At 38.7% G+C, this 22,049-nt stretch overlaps 1 protein-coding gene across 1 annotated transcript in view; it reads left to right on the top strand.

Annotated features, from left to right (window-relative positions):
• Nucleotides 1-22,049, top strand: part of NSF (N-ethylmaleimide sensitive factor, vesicle fusing ATPase) — a 151,383-nt gene that overhangs the window by 39,066 nt on the left and 90,268 nt on the right. Inside the window, exons 5-8 of the mRNA XM_004772448.2 lie at nucleotides 4,960-5,126; nucleotides 8,159-8,266; nucleotides 8,741-8,816; nucleotides 11,491-11,646. Coding sequence (XP_004772505.1) covers nucleotides 4,960-5,126; nucleotides 8,159-8,266; nucleotides 8,741-8,816; nucleotides 11,491-11,646 — 507 coding nt within the window. The remainder of the gene's footprint in view (nucleotides 1-4,959; nucleotides 5,127-8,158; nucleotides 8,267-8,740; nucleotides 8,817-11,490; nucleotides 11,647-22,049) is intronic.

Raw genomic sequence — 22,049 nt, 5'->3', positions numbered from 1 at the left:
CCCTTTGTTCTTTAAAAAATGTTTTAAATCTTATTTTGTTATCTGGTTGTTTTCTTCTTCTTTTGCTGCCTTTTACTAAATATTAATTTGAATCTCCTCTCCTCATGGCACTTTGTAATTTATTATTCACTCTGAAATAGTTTTATCTTTTTCTTCAGTTTTCTTCTGGAGCTTCATAAACTCTAATTGCATTCTTTTGTCTACTTGTGTTTTTACATTTTGATCTTCTGATAGTAGATGTTTTGTTATATGTCTACATAGTTGTATGAGGGTATTTAGTTCAGTTTAAATTGATATTATATACATATATATTTTTTTCTAGTTCATGGTTAATTTTTAGGGGGAAGAAACTTTATTAGCTGAAATAATGCAGTATTTTGTTATATATTTTTTTCTTTTTATAATAAATTTGTGGATTTGTTTTTTTCAATTTTTGTGGGAACTTTTTTTTAGTTAGAGGGAATTGCATATTGGGGTTATCTTTAGGTGACTTTTTGTTTCCTTTGTGGAAATAAAATGAGGGCTAGAATTTTTTGATTGGGGGTGGAAGTAAAGGAAATTACTTTAGATATGGGTAGTTGGTGGAGAGATTTGCATAATTAGTGCTTTCCACACTTGCCTGGGAGAAACACCTGGAGAGTTTGTTAAAAAAAAAAAAAAAATTCTCAGGCCCTCTCCTTGAGAAGTCTGATTCATGAATCTGTGTTTTTAACACTCACTGTTAAGTGATTCCTTAGCCACATTTTGAGAAACAATGACATAACTGATTCTGTTAACTCTAATTCCCTCACCTGAAGCCTGGTGAGAAGCTGAGACAGCAAAGGAGTTCAGCACTAGAGTGAAGTAGGTCAGTGCATGAAACCAGGGTTCCTTGTTTATAGACATTGGCAGAAATAAAAATGTATGCTTATTAAATCTAGTGGGAAAATAAGTCTATATGTAGCATAGGTTTCTTCTTCAAACTTTTTTTTCTTTTTTCTATTTATTTATTTGACGGAGAGAGAGATCAAAAGTAGGCACAGAGGCAGGCAGAGAGAGAGAGGAGGAATAGACTCCCTGCTAAGCAAAGAGCCCGATGTGGGACTCGATCCCAGAACCCTGAGATCATGACCCGAGCCAAAGGCAGAGGCTTAACCCACTGACCCACCCAGGAGCCCAAAACTTATTTTTCTAAATATAGTTAAAAGAGTGCCTAAATTTAACCTTTAATATAGATAAATTCTGTTATGAAAAGGTATGAAAATTCAAGATTATAAGTCTTGATGAGCTGAGAAATGTGTTTTGTTACTTAAATTGTGTTTAAAGCATTCATCTGCTACCAGAAATGGTTGTCTTGATTGTAAAGTCAGTTCTTTAAAAGGCAAATCAAACAGGGCCCCTGCTGGGTCAGTTATTAGAGCACGTGACTCTTAATCATGACATTGTGGTTTTGAGCCCCATGTTGGGTGTAGAGATTACTTTAAAAAAATACCTTAAAAAATAATTTTTTTAAAGTGAATCAGACAGACAAGGAGCAAAATTATAAAACTAAGTGCTTAGGTGGGACTAAGGTAGAGGTAGCTTGAGACAGTGAAGAGTCTGGGGGCCTGAGTGTTGTGGATGCTATGGCCATAAAGGAAGAAAGCAGTTTCAGTGTAAGTAGCAATGTGGGCACAGATAGGATAGGATATGTGGTATGAAGGGGAGTGCTAATTCAAAGATTCTGAAAAGGAGTTCTGTCTGTAAGGTAAGAATTTTTTTTAGTCAAGTCAGTAATCTTAGTGTGAAGGACTCTTATAGAAGAATCATTTTCATATTTAAGTATTACAGACTGGGGGTGCCTGGACGGCTCAGTGGGTTAAGCCTCTGCCTTCGGCTCAGGTCATGATCTTAGGGTCCTGGGATCGAGCCCTGCATTGGGCTCTTTGCTCAGCAGGGAGCCTGCTTCCCCCTGCCTCTCTGCTTACTTGTGATCTCTGTCTGTCAAATAAAAAAAAAAATGGTATTACAGACTGATGTCCAGTTAACACGTTTTTGACCATTAGAGTATATACCTTTCATTGTAATGCCTGTTTATTCAAGGGACTGCGTATATCATTCTTTGCTTATAAAAATAATTTTTATTAGTCTTTGGCATTAGATTTCTATTAATCATAAAATAAGAAAACATTCTCAACCTTATAGCCCTCCTTTGCTCCTGTATGAAACCTTTAGGGCATTTGTCCCTTTGGGTCTGACAGTGGTGCTGACCATGGTGCTGCCTGTGTTGCTGTCCGTGGTACTGTCCATGGTACTGTCCATGGTACTGCCCGCTGAATTTGAAATTGTAACAGCTTGGTCTTTTCTATTTAGGAAAACTGACCTTAAATTAAAGCACATTTGAAAACTGTAATCTGGGGGGGCCTGGGTAACTCAGTGGGTTAAGCCTCTGGCTTTGGCTTAGGTCATGATCTCAGGGTCCTGAGATCAAGCTCTGTATCTGGCTCTCTGCTCAGTAGGGAACCCTCTTCCCCCTCTCTCTACCTGCTGCTCTGGCTACTCATAATCTCTCTCTGTGTGTCAAATAAATAAATAAAATCTTAAAAAAAAAAAAAGAAAACTGTAGTCAGCAATAATATTTTAATACACTTATTCAAATTTCTTTTTCTTTTTTTTTTTTTTTAAAGATTTTATTCATTTATCTGACAGACAGAGATCACAAGCAGGCAGAGAAGCAGGCAGAGAGAGAGGAGGAAGCAGGTTCCCTGCTGAGCAGAGAGCCCGATGCGGGGCTCGATCCCAGGACCCTGGGACCATGACCTGAGCTGAAGGCAGAGACTTTAACCCACGGAGCCACCCAGGCGCCCCTCAAGTTTCTTGATACACAAATGATACACACATGTATATACACATAAAGGTGTATGTGTATATGTAAATACACACATACATAAGTACACATCATGACATTATAGAATTGTTTTTCAGTCTTTATTGCACAGAATGGTATCATGCTGTATGAATCTGCAGTATGGTTTTTTACTCAATATTATATTTTAATAGTCTATCCGTCTTTTATACATTTAAATTATACATATTTTAACATTTAAATTATACATATACATACAATATAATTTATAATTATACAATTAAATATATATGAAGTTTTAATTTTAATTGCTGTACAGTATTACACATTCTGAATAGGCCACATTTTATTCCTCATTCCCCTATTTGATCAGTGTTTTTCAGTGTTGGTTACAAATAATGCTGCAAGGAACCTCTCTATAGATCTCTTTTTAGATAATTGTTCAGGAATCTTTTTGGTACAGACACCTGGAAATGGAATTGCTGCACCAAGTTGCTCATTTTTACATAAATATTTCATTCTGTACTTATCTTCACTATATGAGGAAATAGGCTCTCTTGCTTATGACAGTTACTTAATGTGTAACCTTTACTTTCTAGAAAATGTTAAGACAGAACAAAGCACCCAGAAGTGGAGGCAAGAAAGTCTATTGAAACTTTCAGTTGAGATTTGAACTTACTCTTTGATCTTCAGTGAATTTTCTATTCTTTACCCTGGCTTTCTTAGTTAACTTGCTTTTGAAAATGTTTATCTTTATGTGTATCCCCCTTTACAATGGCAAACCAAAATAATTAAAATATGATTATACAGGCAATTTCATTCAGAGAATTTGTAGAAAATCTTTACATATGACTCAACTGTGACTAGATTATAAGAAATAAGTTTAGGGCGCCTGGGTGGCTCAGTGTGTTAAGCCGCTGCCTTCGGCTCAGGTCATGATCTCAGGGTCCTGGGATCGAGTCCTCCTCTCTCTCTCTGCCTGCCTCTCTGCCTACTTGTGATCTCTCTCTGTCAAATAAATAAATAAAATCTTTAAAAAAAAAAAGAAATAAGTTTAGAACAGAATTTAGGGTGTGGAAGAAGCAAAGGTTTATATAGTTCCATCTTCTTGTTTTACAGATGTGACAAATCAAGACGCAGAAAGCTAGATGATTTACTTAGAATTTTTTTTTTTTTTTGAGATTTCATTTACTTATTTGAGAGAGACAAAGATAGTGACAGTGAGCATGAGCGAACACCAGCCAGGAGGAGAGGGAGAAGCTAGCTACCCCCTCCCCCACACTGAGCAGGGAGCCCAATGCAGTGCTCGATCCCAGGACCCTGGGATCATGACCTGAGCTGAAGGCAGATGTTTAACTGACTGAGCCACCTAGGTGACTCCTAACAGAATCTTTTGAAACAAAGACTTCAACTCCAAAATTCCTTTGTCTTGCCTACTTTATTAATAACATGGAGATTAGGTTTTTTGCTGTTATGTGCTGTTCATACAAAGATGAGTTAAAAACATGGTTCTTGCCTTCTTTTGCATGTTGTGCATGGAGTACTTACTGTAGTTTGCTGACTATAGTAGGTGCTCAGTAAATATTCTTGTAGTATTAAAAAAGAAATGTCAAACTCTAAGTTGCTCTGGAGCAAATCTGCCTAGTAAATATTGTTTCTCAAGCCTTTTTTGGGTGGGAGGGGTCCTACACACCTACTTGGTAGGGCAATAGAGTCCACACACTTCTCACAGTAGCTCTTGCTTATGTCAAACAAAAATCTTGTTTGAAAGCAGCATGCTATGTCAACTCTGCTGGTACTTCCCATGCTGTCATTTTGTCCTCTGTTAAATGAGAAGGAGGAAGATGCAGAGACCGTGTGGGAAGAGCTGTGATTTCCTGTGAGAGTCCGGTGAGGGATAAAAGTAGAGGGAGAGTGCTGTTCAGTATGTCCTAATTCAGAGGGGAGCAAGACTTCAGTGGTTCTATTATTTTCTTCAATCTCTGCCTGTGTCTCCCTCTAGTGACGGCCATGGAAAACCCCCTTTTGCTCGGAATTCTTTTAAGCTTCATTTATGTGAAACTTGTAATTACCACAGCACAGCAAGTATTTGGTGTCCTTGAGGTTTTAAAAATGCTTCTTCTTTTTTCCCCCAGTGTCCTTATATACATTTGACAAGGCGAAACAATGCATTGGCACAATGACCATCGAGATTGATTTCCTGCAGAAAAAGAGCATTGACTCCAACCCTTATGATACTGACAAGATGGCAGCAGAATTCATTCAGCAGTTCAACAACCAGGCGTTCTCAGTGGGACAGCAGGTGGTTTTGAATTTTCTTTCATTCCTCCCACTTAATAGGCGTTCCAACCCCTGTAGTTGCCTAAAATAATAATTCTGCTTTTTAGAAATTGGGAGGAGCTTCATATATGGACAGATATATCCAGTTGAGTGATAAAAAGTGATGGAGATTTGTTTACTGAACCTCTGAGTCCAGTCAGAAAAATTCTATAGTAGCTTTTAGGGTTACAGTGTCATATTTAATTATAGCAACTCTTTCCTCTGTGGATTTGGAAACACCGCAAACTTATATGTCTCAGATTTCTTACTTTTCTTTTTGTGGGATATTCATGTGGGACATACATTTGTCTCAGATGGCTTTCTCTTTTACTGATATTTCTTTAGAAAAGTCATTCTTAATTCTTTGATTGTGAACTAACTTGAGAATCTTAAGACAATTAGGTATATATATTTTCAGGTTTTTCATGGAACATCTGAAGCCTAGATTTTTTTATCCTTAAAACTGATATGCTGATCTTGCCTTTTTTTCTGGACTTCAGTTAATATATTGTTAACATCCTAGGAAGAAATTCTGTTCTTTTGTAATTTTACTTAAAAAGCTGTGTGAGTTCATTATTTGCTGCTTGTTTGAATGTGTAAACAATCATTTCTCTTTTGACCTCATCATGACTTTTTCTCCAGCTTTGTGACTTTTCTTACTTGTTTCTAACTCCTTCCTCCTTTCATTCATAGCTCCATACCAGTAGTTCTCAAAGTATGGTCCAGAGGCCTCCGGGGGAATCCCTGAAACTCTTTCAGGGGGTTTGCAAAGTCAAAATTATTTTCATAAAAATGCCAAGATGTCATGTCTCTTTTTCCTCTTATTCCTTCATGAATGTACGATGGAGATTTGCAAACTGTGTGATGTGTGCTAGCTCATTGGCACACTGACTGTTAAAGCAGATGAGAGGGTCCAGCTGTCTTCCTTTAACCAAGACATTAAAGAGATTTGTAAAAATGCGACAGTGCCTCTGTTTCCACTTACGTTTTTTATTTTGGAAATTGGTGTTCTTTTTTAATAAGTTAAAAATATGTCATTTATGTTCACACATAGTAAATTTATTGTCATTTTTATATTAACAAATACATTTTAAGTTTCTTGTTCTAATTTTTACTTTAGTGAACACCAGTGGATGTAATCCATTTAAACAAAGGCTCTTTGGGGATTCTCAAAAGTTTTCAGGAATGTAAAGAGACCCTGAAACCAAAAAGTTTGTGAATCGCTGCTTATGGCATTCTGATCTCTAGTGACTTATCTGGACTGTCCTTGCAGGCTGTCCTCTGGGGGAGTATGCAGAACAGGCAGTGAGAGAAGTGGTAGAAAGAACTAGCTTTTGGATGAAAGGAGTGTCACTTCTTTGGATTCTCTCATCTAAGTGTAATGGCATAAATCTGGAAGAACAAGACCAGGCATCTGGATAATCCCTATGTTATTATAATCAAACTTTCACAAGTGAAACTGAGCCAGTGATAGAAAAGGGTTATAGTGCATTTATATTTTTTTTATTTTTTTAAAGATTTTATTTATTTATTTGACAGACAGAGATCACAAGTAGGCAGAGGCAGGCAGAGAGAGGGAGGGAAGCAGGCTCCCTGCTGAGCAGAGAGCCCAATGCAGGGCTCAATCCCAGGACCCTGAGATCATGACCTGAGCCAAAGGCAGAGGCTTTAACCCACTGAGCCACCCAGGTGTCCCTGCATTTATTATTATTTTTAAGAGTATTAGAATTGGGATGAACCTCAGAGTTTATCTTTTTTTTCCCCCACTCAGAGGTTATCTTGTCTAACCTCCTCATTTTGCAAATGAGTAATTTTTAAATTCAGAGAAGGTAAATGATTTGCCCATGGCTACACAGCCACAGCCATAGCTGAGACAAGAACCCATTAGTTAACCAAACAGTTAATTAATTGAACAAATACTTACTGGATAACCTAGTATGTTTCAGCTACTATTTTAGTCCTAGCAGCTCAGAACAAAATACACTTTATTTCCTATTCTTACAGAGCTTACTTTCTAGTTGGGAAAGACAAAAAAAAAAAGCAAGAACTGCCATGCACTGTTAAGTATTTTCATGTAAGTAAAATGAGACAATGTGCTGGAGAACCAGCATGGTTGCTGCTTGAGATTAGATGGTCCGGGGAGGTTCCCCCAGGTGACAGTCCGCTGATCATTTGGTGACCACCTATCCATTGCTTTTTGAGCTGTGCTGTACTCCTTCTGGACCCCTATACTTTTTGATGAATAATGATGCTGAAATTGCTTACCTAAACGTCATTTTTTTTACCTTTTCCTTTAACATTACTACTTTAATATAAGATGCTTTGGTATTTGTAATCATTTAAAACCCAGTAACATGCAGATGTCTATAAACCCATGAGAGAAAAATCCTCCGTAATGCAGAGAAGAAATAAATATCTCACTCCAAATCACTGTTCTTGTATCGATTCCCATTTGTAGTGATGAGTAGTGGCAGGATTGGCGGTCAGCTTTGCCTGCTGTCGTTATCGTACATCCCAGCAGAGAGGGCCTAGGTTGTAGAAGGCGCTCAGTAAATACTCGGTGAATGAATGAGCATTGAGAAGCTGTCTGTGAACTGGTATGGCAGGGATTTGTATTGGTGGTAGAAAGGCATGAATCTTCGAGTTATGGACCCAGGACCCACGCTTGAATCCTGGCACTGTCATTGACTAGGACTCTGGCTTCTGTTGCTTAGGCCCTCTCTGGATCTCAGCTCCCCTGCTAGTAAGACTGAGGAAGACTACCTGTTTCCAAGAGAGTTCGTAATTGTTAAGTATAGGACATCCTGTAGTGTTTGTTTGGCACATGAAGATAGTCAGTGTTAGTTCCCTTTTCCTCTCATTGCCTGTGTGAGTCGTTTGCCTGTGGAGCAGATTCGAGAGGGATATACAGAAGAAAGCTGCCTTCCCTGCATTTGGAAAACACTGGTGATGATGTGAGAATCCCGCCATTATATCACGAAGTGATTTTTCTCCCCTTATCTCTTTTCGACATAGCTTGTGTTTAGCTTCAACGAAAAGCTTTTTGGTTTGCTGGTAAAGGACATTGAAGCCATGGATCCTAGCATCTTGAAGGGAGAGCCTGCGACAGGTAAAAGACAGAAGGTATGTTTTATTTCTAATAATCACTGTGATGTGAATTGCGAAGATTAATTTAACATTTCTAGCCATTCTCATGCTCAGTGTTTTCTTTCATTGTATGTACTCTTTCTTTTTAGGTAGTAGGGAGAAAACATTGCTTTTATAGCTAACACTTATCAAAATATAGTGTGAATTACACTTAATTGCAGACTTAATAGTAATTTGAAGTTTGTATGTGTACTTGTAATCTGGTTGAATGCAGATAATTATTGTACATAAATAATAACTGTAAGTCAGGCATTTTCAAAAGATACATGCATTGAAATTAAGTAGAAATAGTAGAAGGTGGTTAGGACAAAAATGAAGGGAATTTAGATGATAGTTTGGAAGACTTGCTTTGCTCAAAGAGATCTTACTTTCCCTTCATTTTTGGCCTTGCTATGAGAAGTCCAGAAGTTCATTCTTAGGCTAACTACTAATTATTGTCTTTCTATATAGATTGAAGTAGGACTGGTTGTTGGAAACAGTCAAGTTGCATTTGAAAAAGCAGAAAATTCATCACTTAATCTTATTGGTAAGATTTGCAATTTTTAGAAAAGTCTGAATAAAGTGGGACGATCTCTGTTATCATATGTGACTCAGCTACTGTGATTTTCAAGTCTGGGAGGAGAATCAGGGCACCTCTGTTGAGAAGGGTTATCACGAAATCACGCAGTATTTCATCACTGTCTGATGTGCCAATACAGATAAAAAGTTTGGGGCACCTGGTGGCTCAGTTAGTTACTCATCTGCCTTCAGCTCAGGTCATGATCCCTGGGCCCTGGGATCGAGCCCTGCACCAGGCTCTCTGCTCCACAGGGAGCCTGCTTCTCTCTCCGCCTCTGTTTCCTGCTTCCCCTGCTTGGGCTCGCTCTCTCTCTTTCTCTCAAATAATTAAATAAATAAATCTTTAAAAAAATAAAGTTTAAACCTTCACTAGGTCATCATTGTCCATTAAAAACAGAATGTGGGCTCTATGTGTAATTTTTAAATTCCTAGTAATCACACTAAAAATCTGGAAGAAAATACAGAATAAAATTAATTTTAAACTTTTTTTTTTAAGATTTTATTTATTTATTTGGGAGAGCACACAAGAAGGAGCAGACGGAGAGGGAGAGAAGCAGACTCCCCTACTGAGCAGGAAGCCGGGTGTGGGCCTCGATCCCAGGACCCAGGGATCATGACCTGAGCTGAAGGCAGTTAGCCAACTGACAGTTAGCCAACTGAGCCACCCAGTTGCCCCTAATTTTTAAACTTCTATTTTTGAGATCAGTTCAGGCTTACGGAAGATTTGCAGAAATAGTTCAGAGAGGTCCTGTATGTTTCGCCAGCTTCTTTGGTGTTAACATCTCAAATAATCATAGTACAGTTACCCAAACTAAGTTAACATGGCTATGTCGCTACTAACTAAACTACAGATTTTATTTGGGTTTTAGTATGTCCTTTCTGTTCTAGGATCTGATTCAGAATCTCACATTGCATTTAGTTGTTTAGTTTCCATAGTCTTCTCTGGTCCCTGACAGTTCCTTAGGCTTCCACTGTCTTCATACACCTTGGTGCATAACGTGTCTGTATGCACATTGGGAACTGGTTAGTTATTTGTAGACTGCCCCTCACTTGGTGGTGTGTTAAATATGACATTAGCATCATTTCTATTAGTGACTGAGTTAAATGGTGAATGTGCAGGTAAGGAAAGTCTTTCCACAGATTCATAGCTCAGTCCTACTCTTGTCTGTTAGGTAACGCAGACTGGACTCTAAGAAAAGTAACTCAACCAGAATGATGATGCCTGTATGGTAATTCCGATTCAGGGTGATTTTCACTATGCTGATGTCTTCCCAAGTACAAAGCAGAGGATTTTCACTGGTTGCATACCATTATTTCCAAGGTTATTCACTTTCAAATATGTGACCTTTTTTATTGATCCATAAATTATCATTCCCTCTTTACTGTTTTTTTCTTAATTTTGCAATAAAATATTTGTTTTATAAATTACTGATATTCACTCAAGAACAACTCACACACTCTAAAATCTTAAAATTTTATTTTATTTTCATAATGTTTTATAATTCATTTTGTTGCTTAACATATTTCAAGCCTCTTAATACACCTCAACAATATAATTTTTAATGATTATGTATGTTGTCTTATGGAGATCAGATTTTTCAGAATCTCCTATTATTGATCCAGTACATTTCTGAAATGATTTCTTTGTATTTCACACACCTTTCATACACCATTTGTTAAGGTATCTTATCTTAAGGGAGTTGCATGACTTTCATACAATGTGGGTAATTTCTAAGTTTTGCAAAGGTGAGATTGATGGGCTTTTTTCCATTGATAAATAAAATTGTGTATTGATTTAACATGCCCACAAGAGGGCAGTAGAGTGTAAGAAATATATTTTTCATAGCTTCATAAAGGAAATGAGTCCACAAAACCCTAACCATAAAATCACCAACTAGGTAAACTTTTTCTAATGTGACGTTTTCTTCCCTAATTAAAAAAAAACTGTATCACTTTATTTTTTGTTTATCGTAGAGTGTATTAAGGCACTTTTATTGTTTTTGAGATGGCTAATGTGGTTCTCTTGAGTTACTTTAGGTGGCACTATGACATTTAAGTTAGATCGTTTTTATCTTTGAAAATTAGGAAATGTTAATTTTGAAATCATTAAGACCTTAGGATAATTTTAGACTTCTGTGTGCAAGTGGGGGAAAAAACAAATGACATCAGACTTACTCAGTGCATCTTTTCAGGCTAGGGGTTTATAAACTTAATCTAGATAAATACATGTATTTTGAAATCTACTTGCTTCAGGAACCTTGAGGGATTGCTAGATTTCAGTTGCATTTCTAGCAACTAGTGTTGTCTTCATCAGATGTACACATGGTGTTTGCTTTCATCAGCCGAGTTAGTTAACTTGGTTAGGATTAGAGGTTAATAAGACCAGTCTCCACAGATTGATTACAGATGGGCTACTGCATGAGTTTAGACATTTTAGAAATGTTTTACTGGCCCTGAGTGGGTCCACACAACTAGTTAACATAGCAAAACTCATTCTTCTTATTAGAAAACCAGCTAAAAGCATGTTCATCTTTGTATAGGATAGCTTCTCTTTATGCATTAAGAGCGCCCAGCGATTTCTGTCTTTTTTCACCTAGTCATGAAATTCTTGTTTCACATTTGATTACCTTTGTTTGACATAGGCAAAGCGAAAACCAAGGAAAATCGCCAATCTATCATCAATCCTGACTGGAACTTTGAAAAAATGGGAATAGGAGGTCTGGACAAGGAGTTTTCAGATATTTTTCGACGAGCGTTTGCGTCCCGAGTATTTCCTCCAGAGATTGTGGAGCAGATGGGTGAGTTTAAAAAGGAAAATTTGATAAAATCTTGTATTGTTTAAAAAAAAAGAAAAGAATACCATGAAGTGTTTTTTTTAAATAACATTTTGAAATTATTTTTCAGACATGCTAGTGTATTTTTGTGTTCTAATTTTTTCTTTTAAAAAAATGTTCAAAAAATTTTTTGAAGTCTTAGAATATTTAAAATTACATTTTAGTGTTGGGGGAACTAGAAATATTTGTGGCTACTTTATCTTATTAATTTATTTATTAATTTAAATATGTGTATGGACATATTTAGGAATTTCATTTTATTTATTTATTTATGAATGTTTTTCTATAAGACACATTTAGGAATTTCACTGGACTCTAAAGAGCCACTGTGGGTCTAAGATTTACGCTGCTGCATCGTCATTATCTGTTAGACTGTGGGCATTGTTCTTATGTTAGCTACGGCCTCTTTTTATTGTGCTGTTGTATTACCCGATTAGTACATCTTCATACCTAGTAAATGGATTCTTGGCACGTTTTTCAATTAGATAAGTTTGATCCAAGAAGACAAATGCAGGATATACATGGGATATATATAGTTGGCATATAATGAAATGTGCTATTTTCATTTATCATTTCCTTCTTGAAGGTTTATTTAATTTATCGTTGTGTGAAGTGGCTTGATTTGCCATAGTGGAAATGCTGTCATGACTGTTTTCATATCCATATCATAGGTTGAATTGGAATGTGTGCAACAGAATTTCTGAGAAAGGAATTTATAACATAATAGCTTCTGGCAGACTGTTAGTATAAAAACAGTATCTTAAAAAAACCTGAAGGAATATGAATATATTACTCCCTTCACCTCCATCATTCTTTATCTTTCCATTGCTACTGGCAGATAAAAGTATGGTCGGGAAAAGAACTGCTTTCTAGGCACTAAGTGCTTGGTTCTATTAGCCGCCTATTGTTGGTAGCCTTTCTGCCTGGCCCTTCACTCTGATAAATTACAGGCACAGCACACACCTGTTCTCTGGGTAAAGGTCGAGTTTGGAGTTGGATTAAGAGAAAATGACAGAGACCCTCATCACCTGAGTTTTATACACCTTGAGATGGCAATAACAGACTTTTTTATCTGAAAGATAACAAAGGCCAAGTCCATAAAAAACAGAATTTTAATTTGGAACACAGTAAAAAATGTGGTAATTCACTATCTTGGTACTGTGTATTTTGAAGCACCGTAAGTCCATAAAGCTTTTTGATCAAGACATGGAAATATTGTTTGCATATATTTTGGGTATCAGGAGAGATAAAAGGTTGATTTTAAATGTTCTGTTATTCTTATGGCACATTTTTCACTGGTTTTCACGACTGAGCTCTGTGCAGAGTCTAATGATTCTGTTTCTTCGAACATTTATATTATCCAGCCAACAAGTAGAAAAATAATGGCTTCTGCTATAAGCTGCATTATAAATATTTTCTCACAGTTTTTGGAAGCGATCAAGGATTCACTTATTTAGATATGCATTTTCTGTTTGTGCATTATGCAAACCCTGCTCATTAGGGTCTCTGTCTGCAGTTGGGTAGATGATACAAAAAGGAGCAAAACTCATATTGGTCAACTTGTGACTTTGCCAGCTGTTGGGGAGCTTGGAATTCAATCAAAACAGATTTGGAATTTTTGAGTGAATTTAATCTGTGTTTCTGCAGTCATATTGAAATTAGTTAAATTATAGTAGTTGGCTTTTTGTTATTGTCATCATGTTTTGTTTTTTTTTTTTTTGTCATCATGTTTTTTGACTAAGAACCATGGATTTGAATTTTGTTTGTGAGGGCTACTATCTAGAACCTTTTTTGTGGACTTATTTTTCTAATACTTTTACACTAATTGGACAAAAAATGAATTCTGTTCTTTAAATAATTTTTTTTATCTTTATGGCTTTTTGCTGTCAAGATACATGCTACCAATTTGATTTAAAAGACAAAAAGTATAAAACTACTTTTGCTTTTGGGCTAAATTGAAAGGCATTATTTTCTTTATTCTGAATGAAGATTTTCAGTGTCCTAAAGCTCATTTTTATAGTAAAATGGCTGGGAAATAAATCTCTTGCTATACATGTGTCTTTCCCTGTTTTCCATTAGAGTCTTCTTTTTTCCTTTGAATTTTGGGAGAATTACATAGTAGAATACCTCATTACAGTCTAAGAACAGTATAGTTATAAAATTCCCATTAGGCTTTGGTAAAGGTATATAAAACTACAGATTGCTACATTTGGATAGAATATAAAATGACCCTGTGCAAGTTCCTTTTATATATACTTATGTTCTTTTACTCTGCCAGGTGGGAACAAAATTGTCTAATTTTTTCCTCACTCTTTATTAACTAAATAGCTAAACATCTGTGGTTTGGGGATCTGATTAGACACTGGGTATGATTGTTTAAATCAGTTAAAATTGAAAAAATAGTGATTAGAAAAGAATAATTTATGTAGGTTATGGAGCTGTTTTGTTTTGTGTTAAGCAGAGAACTTTTTTCCTTTGGCTTGAGACCAAATGGTGGTGTTTACCATGGAGTCTAGAGTTATGTCTGCTTTGTTAGTAGGAATCTTAACTAAATGGATCTCTTTACCCGTATATCAAAGTTGCAAGTTCACAGAGTGATCAGTTTATAATTCTTTTCTCTCATTGTGTTCATGAGTGACAATTTTGCTTCTAGGTAAGAGTTCTTTCCTTTTGCCCATAAAACTTCATGTTCCTTTTCACCATTGAGGATGTAGTTTAGAAATGTGCAAACTGTTGCTGGTGAGGGGTATGAAGACCAAAGGGCTGACCAGAGGCGCACAGTGTCACAGGAACGTTCGAGGTCAGGTAAGGTCACGCACATGCAGTCAGTGTCCTAGGAGCTCCGTCCGAGTCCCAGGGTAGAGGCGTGGGCGTCACAAACCTGTGTCTCTAAGTCACAGTGAATGACCTCAGCAGCCGATGGCGGTCCTCGAGCTCAGTCAGGTGGCAGCGTGTGTACTTGTGTTCAGTCACTGTGCTTTTCTCCCTGGCAGGCGGTTTTATGGAGAGTGTTGTGGGTCATTAATTGATCAAGTACCTCAGTTCTTGTCGTGGCTCTTTTTTTGGCAAAGCTAGACATTCTGTAAAGAAACTTCATTTTTCAGCATCTCTCCAATTACCTGTAAGCTGTAAATGCCAAGACAAAAAGACCCACCAAAAAATCCTCTTCAAAGGACAGTGGAATGATTGTTAAAGAATTAGCACCTCTTGATGTTGTTTTGGGACTGGGTTTACATGTAGCCAAGGAAAGGGGCTTTGGCAGAAGTTACCCATCTTAGAGCTGGAAGGAACTGGTGTGCAGACTGAAGGCCTCCAGCCTCACACTGCCTTTCGGGGGCGCTATACCTTGCCGAGATCCAGGCCACCTAGTGGGGAAGAGAGCCTCTGTGAGCTCTTGTGCCCCCTCCTTTCTTGGAAGCAGATTCCTTTTGGTCCCCTTTCTCCAGGCCTCCCTCTCTAAGCCCATGTTCAATCTGTATTTTAAGATTTCTTTTGAAATTCTAGAGGAAAGCAACTCTTTTCTGATACCGTAAGGGGAACTGCAGTTACTCTAAGGCGTAGAGCGCCGAGAAGATAAGGAGCCTCTCAGTGGCAGGCAGACATCTTTCACACGCCAAGAACAGTGCAAATAAAATACGTGGAAGAAAGGGCACTGAGGTTTTGTATGCGCCATATTGGGGAGAGCGAGAGTTCTTGCTCAGATTAACATAAACACTGACACTCTTAAGATGCATTTTCACACCCCCACTCATGAGGGGAGATTGCAATTTAAATGGGGGTTAAGACATCTAGCCGAACTCCAGGGCTCTGTAAAAGGAGCCCTAAGGCTAAAGAGCTTATCTGAAAATTTGAAAAAAAAAAAAAAAAAAATGAAGCTTTCTGACATTCATCTTTTTTTCCTTGTATTAGTCATAACTTGCTTTTCAGCTATATTTTAGGTTTTGAATGCCAACCTGACATCTGTTCAAGTCTGCCTGTAATTTATTAAGAAAGGAAAAGAAAGCAGTGGCTCACTAGTTAGAGATGCAAAACTTCCCTCTTCTGCTTTACCACCAAGTACTTATAGATGATGCTTGAATATGAAGCAGTAATAACTTACTAATTTACTAATTCCAACTTTATGTTGGGAAATTTGTCAAGTTTTTTTTTTTTTTAAACTAGAAGAAGAAATGGCTTATGACCATGTGATTTCCAAAAATCTCTAGAACAGGATTTAGAGCTAAAGCAAACACCCTAAGAAAATATTATAGGTGCTTTTTAAAAAATAAGTTGGAATTTTTAACCTTGAATTAATTCTTTTATTGGTTTTAATTTTGTACGTGAAATTTACTTATATTGGAGCAGAAAAAATGTAGCTGTCTCATATCTCAGAGTCAAACCATATGTAAATTCAGTCAGCATTTTTTATTAATAGATAAACTCCTAGAAATAAATCTTTCGAGGAGGCAGAGCTGTCTGTTGAGTCGAAGCTAATGGATTAGGTTTGTTGGAAACTCCAGGTCAGTTACGTGTCCATAATTGAGTCACTAGTCTAAGTTTGAACCTAAATGGCCAGCAGTAAGGAAGTAATTAAACTACGCTGCATGCTCTTAGCCTTGCTATTGAACACAGAGAAATGGGTCTTAAAATGCTACAGCTGCTACTATATAGAGATGTCTTAATAAGATATATATATATATATATATATATAAAACTGAAAGTAAAATGCATTAAATTGAAAAAAAATTGTTTACTTATGTGGAAGGGAAGTTAGGTTGGAAAATACAGGGAGATTTTTGTTCTTTTACTCTCTGTACTTCTGCATCTGAATGTTTTACTGTGATCTTAGATTTCTACTTGTGCAGTTAAGAAAACAACCAAAAGCCTTGTTTCACAGGCTCTTTTTTGTGGTGGCTTCACTGTCAGCAAAGCAAGGGAACGTGAGAACAGGTGTGTCCCATGTCCTTCATGAGGTTTCCGTGGAGAAGAGCACAGGGGTAAGGGGATCCCCCCCCCCCCCCGGACTTTGGTGGAAGCCCTTGACAGAGGGGAGTCAGAAGCACCTGTCCTTTTCCACTGAAAAGAGAAAACCGGTTTCCTGATATGTAACAAACTACTTCCTCCTGTTACTTTTCTGCCTTATATTAAATGGGTATAAGTAGTCTGTACTCCCTGCATTTGCATCTGGGCCTTTACTCAGCTGTGGAAGCCTAAGAGGGGAGAGCGTGGGACACAGGGACTTGAGGGAGAGCAGACATTGTGATGTGTGAGGACCTGTGCTTGAGTTTGCTCGGTCCTTACACCTTTCTGCCAAGGAATCCAGCTCCTGCAACTCCTGACGTAAAGTGGTAGGTATTTCTTCCCTTGTTACTCCCGTGTTGAGATTGGCGGTGATGACGTCGATGACAACGGTGGCTAATGCTCCTGTAGTGCCAGGTGCTGATCTAACTGCTTTACATAGGTTGACTTATTTAATTCTCACAACAACCTTATCGGGTAGGTACTGGATCACCCCCATATGGAGAAGGGAACTGAATCTCAAAAGGTTGAGTGACTAGTCCAAGACGTTATAACTAGGGAGTCAGATTTGAACCCAGGCAGTCTGGCCTCAGCGGCCGTACGCTTAACACTTACATTGTTCTTTTGTCATGAAAGCCTGTCCTATAAAGCTGCTAAAATGGGCCTTCTCAACCCCACTTCTTGGGGCTTCTGAGGTGGTTTTTGAGGGAGTTAGAGCTGAGGGTTTTTCAACTGTGGCATCATAGACATTTTGGGGCCTGATCATTATTGGGTGTGAGGCACTGACTGTCCTGTGCATTGTAGGATGTTTAGCGGCATCTCTGGCCTCTGCCTACTAGATGCCAGTGGCTCTCTCCCTACTCCTAGTGGTGAGAATCACAAATATCTCCAAAGACTGCCAACATGGCCCTTGGGGGGCAAAATCGCCCTTGGTGATCTAGTGTAAGCCCTTGGCTTCCCTTTGCAGATGCAGAAACTATGGCCCAAGATCACTAGGCAAGTCACAGGCAGAACTAGGACTAGAACTTGGTTCTCTTGATTCAGGAACCCTTGAAGGAGGAGAAGGAAGTGACTTACTAAGTTTGTCCAGCAAGTAAGTGGCTGAGCTGTGGTTGGAAGTAGGACGTCTGGTTCCAAATTCTGATTTCTCATCTGTCTCTCCGGGTACTGGAGAGATGGAAAGAATCAGGGAGTCAAGGAAGTCCTGAAGTTTAGGTCAAAGAAGGTTTTATAATGAGTAAATAAGTGCCACTTTTTCCTTTCTCCCTTAATTAATTCTCAAAGAAATTTGCCAAGTTTTCCATATAGAAAGGTTCTGGGAACTTAGACATGACAGCCTAGGAGGGTGGGACAGAAGAGAGGAGTTAACCGAAACCCTGAAGGTCTGTAGGTCTGGCCTCATGCCCCCCGCCATTGCCCACACACCAGTATAATTAAGCATTCAGAAAATACACTGCGGATGTCAGACTTCTGCATTTAGGTATCAGATAAGACAACTTTCTAACTGTTTAAACTTTTCCAGCCTCTCTTCATCTTCCTCTTTCTCCCTGTTCCTCCTCCTTCTCTTCTGTCTCCTGCTCACCCCCTTTCCTCTTACCCTTGTTCTTTTTGAGATTAGTGGCCTTTTCCAAAATCTCAGATTTTGGAAATCTGAGAGTATTTCCAAATACGGCAGGAGAGTATTGACAAAAAATGTAAAGATCTCTTCATCTGTTTGGGTTTTAAAATTTGAACAGAGAAACTGTCCCAATTGAGATTTTTAAATTTTCTTATTTCTGGCAGATTTTCTGGGACTTACATATGACAAAAATCGGTGGACTTCTCTTGGCCTGGAGAAGAAGTATAAGTGCTCAATGTATGAGAGGGAAGGAAGTTTCTGTAACACTAAGGTTTTATTTTATTTTTTTTAAAGATTTTATTTATTTATTTGAGAGAGACACAGTGAGAGAGAGCATGAACGAGGAGAAGGTCAGAGAGAGAAGCAGACTCCCCATGGAGCTGGGAGCCCGATGTGGGACTCGATCCCAGGGCTCCAGGATCATGACCTGAGCCATAGGCAGTCGTCCAATCAACTAAGCCACCCAGGCGTCCCAACACTAAGGTTTTATAAATAAACTATGTTTCTAGTAACCAGATCCATTCGAATTATCATGAGCTCAACGACATAAAGCATTGGTTGTAGGACTTACTAATAAGTCTAGTCCACTTTCTTCGTGTGTTTTTCGGTACCTATGGTATCATTAATACGGGAATGAAGTGATTGCTATGGGTGTATCTGGAAGCTTTGTCTTAAGTGAACTCAGAGATGAAACATTAATGCTAAAATTAAATAATCACTTAGAAGTTAAGCACCATAACCTAACAAGTGATATCAGAAGTTAGTATATGGTAAAGTGCCAAACGAGCGGTATAGTGAAAAGTCCTATAGCAATTTTAGGAGAGAGAATCCCTGAAGACTTCATGGGGGATGTGGAGCTTGAATGAGGCCCTGAATGCTGAATGAATTTGGATAGGAGGAAAAAGGACGGTTGTCCATGCGCTGGGAAGAGCGACAGACTCAGCAAGGTGTAGAATTCACAGCTTAGACCACCAGTCTAGCAGAGCTGTTGTTGGAAGAAGCAGGAAATTAGATTTAGAAGTTAGATTGGGGTTGTATGTGGAAAGTGATGAATTGGGAGATGAGGACTTCTCTCTCTCTCTTTCTCTTTTTTTTGTAAATACTAAACCTCTTTGACCTTCAGGACAGACTCAGGTGCTTCTTCTATGCTTCCTCCGTACCTTGTATATACTTAAAGTGTAGCTCTCTTCTTAATACCCTATACTTTTTCATTTGTATTACACTCATAAGGGGGAGTTTCTCAACCTCAGCATTTTTGACATTTTGGATAATTCTTTGTTGGGAGAAAGGCCTGGTCCTGTTTGTTGTAGGCTGTTTAGCACTGCCTCTGGCCTTTATCCACTCAATGCCAGTAGTTCCCTGCCTCCTTCCCTCTGTGTAGTGATCGAAAGTATTTCACCTGAATGTCAGAATTGCCCTGCATTGAGAACCACTGCTCTAAGACCTTTGGAGGCACAGTCATAGCGTCTTTTTAGCAATGTGTTATCAATATCAGGGCTGTTTGGAATGTGGCCTACAGACCATTGCTGGACTGTGAACCATTGTTACCAGTCCAAGATGAGATAAATATTGAAACTGAGAATAAGGCTTTAGAAACTTTTTTTTTTTAACAATTTTATATTAGCACAATGTTTTTATTGTATTTTGCAAAAATATTGATTAGAAACTTTGAAGGAAAAAAACTGGGCCTTAGCATAGATAGTTTGAGAAGTATTGCCCTACGTAAATATCTGCTAAATGAATGACACTTTTTATTTTTTTATTTTTTAAAGATTTATTTATTTATTTGACAGACAGAAATCACAAGGAGGCAGAGAGGCAGGCAGAGAGAGAGGAGGAAGCAGGCTCCCTGCTGAGCAGAGAGCCCGATGCGGGGCTCGATCCCAGGACCCTGGGATCATGACCTGAGCCAAAGGCAGAGGCTTTAACCCACTGAGCCACCCAGGCGTCCCTGAATGAAACTTTTTTAAAAAGATTTTATTTTTAAGTAACTCTGCATGCAATGTGGGACTCGAACTCACAACCCCAAGTCAAGAGTTGCATGATCTACCAATGAGCCAGCCATGCGCCCCTAAATGAATGAAATTTCTGAACAAATGATTATAATGAGGAATCATTGGAGAATTTTTAGCAGTGGAATAAGATGAAGTGAATGTTTTAGAATAGTTAATTGGTTATTCTGTGTGAATGGATTACTCTAGAGAAGAGGTGGAAGACTGCGTAGCTTGGGAGACCAGTAGATTCTCCATTTGTGTGGTCCTCAAAACCTGGATTGGGGTGGTGGCAGTAGAGATGGAACAGGAAGAAAAAAAACGTGTTACAGAGATGAGATTGGCAGAATTTGGTGATAACTGATTGTGGGTGACAAGAGTTGGAGGGGAGGAGTCGGGTCTCACTGAGCAAATGTTAGAAATGAGAAAACCAGGAGGACCTAGTTTGGGGGGATTGGAGAATATCATTGCATATCTTTTCATTACCATGAGGAGAAGCTAGAACCTGAATTGAAGACAGAAAGATTTACTGATACTTGTATTTAGGAAGGCTAGTTCAATCTCCGTTGACCACTCTTTCTTTTCTTTTATTTTTTTAAAGATTTTATTTATTTATTTGACAGAGAGAGATCACAAATAGGCAGAGAGGCAGGCGGAGAGAGAGAGGAGGAAGCAGGCTCCTGGCCAAGCAGAGAGCCCAATGGGGACTCGATCCCAGGACCCTGAGATCAGGACTTGAGCCGAAGGCAGAGGCTTAACCTACTGAGCCACCCAGGTGCCGCCTTTTTTTTTTTTTTTTTTTTTTTTAAGATTTTATTTATTTAGACCACTCTTTCTTGAAATATCCTTTTTACTTGGTTTCTCTCACTCCAAGGGTTTCTGATTTTCCGTCTACCTCTGGCTGTCTGTATTGGGGGGTTGTGTGTGTGTCCTTTAAAAATGCTGGCGTTCTTCAGGAGTCTGTCTTAGATCTCTTTCCTCACTCTGAGATTGTTCTGTGTGGAATTTATCACATCCATTTCCATAGCTGCAGTTAGTATCTTTATGCCATCGACTCTCAAATATGCATATTTTATCTCCGTCTGTTTAAAGCTCCGGATTTTTATCAGTATAACCTGTGTCTATCTCATGATCACACAAATAAGTTCAAAATTGAATGTATTCAGCTGCCCGCGCCATCCTCTCTAAACGTGCTCCTGCTCCCGTTTTCTGTCTCAGGCAGTGCTCTAGCCAAAAAAGTGGGCCCCTTCTTGAACTCCTCTCTTCCTCCCTTCCTCTTCCCAGTCAGTGCTACAGTTTCTCACGATCTCAGACCTGTCCAGTCTGTCCGTCCCCGCACCGCCCTGCCATTCCCTTCATCAGGACCCCTTGCCTGCATGGCTCCGCAGGCCTTCAGCCTTGCTGTTCTCCAGTCCATTCTTCACAGTGTAGCTGGAGCGATTTTTATGAAAAGGCAAGTCTGATCCTGTCACTCCACTGGTTAAAACTCTCCTTAGCTCTCTGCTTGGTTTATAAACCCTATGTGTTCTGGCCCCTGCCTAACTTCCCCTCTTCCTGCAGCCTTTGTCGCTCCCCCATGCCCTGGGTTCCAGCCAGCCTGTCCTATTCCAGTTCCTCTGATGGGTCACGCTACTGTCCCTTTCCTCTGTACCCCTGGGTGCCTTTCACCATCTTTTTATCCCGCTCCTGTTCATCCTCACTATCAAACGCTCCATAGAGGTGGCTGGTTGGTGTGATGACTCCGTTGCCTAAGGTACTCT

The sequence above is a fragment of the Mustela putorius genome, unplaced genomic scaffold, assembly GCF_011764305.1.
Source record: "Mustela putorius furo isolate JIRA1106 unplaced genomic scaffold, ASM1176430v1.1 tig00000487_pilon_pilon_pilon, whole genome shotgun sequence".
NCBI lineage: Eukaryota > Metazoa > Chordata > Mammalia > Carnivora > Mustelidae > Mustela > Mustela putorius.
This window is presented reverse-complemented; position numbering and strand designations above follow the sequence as displayed.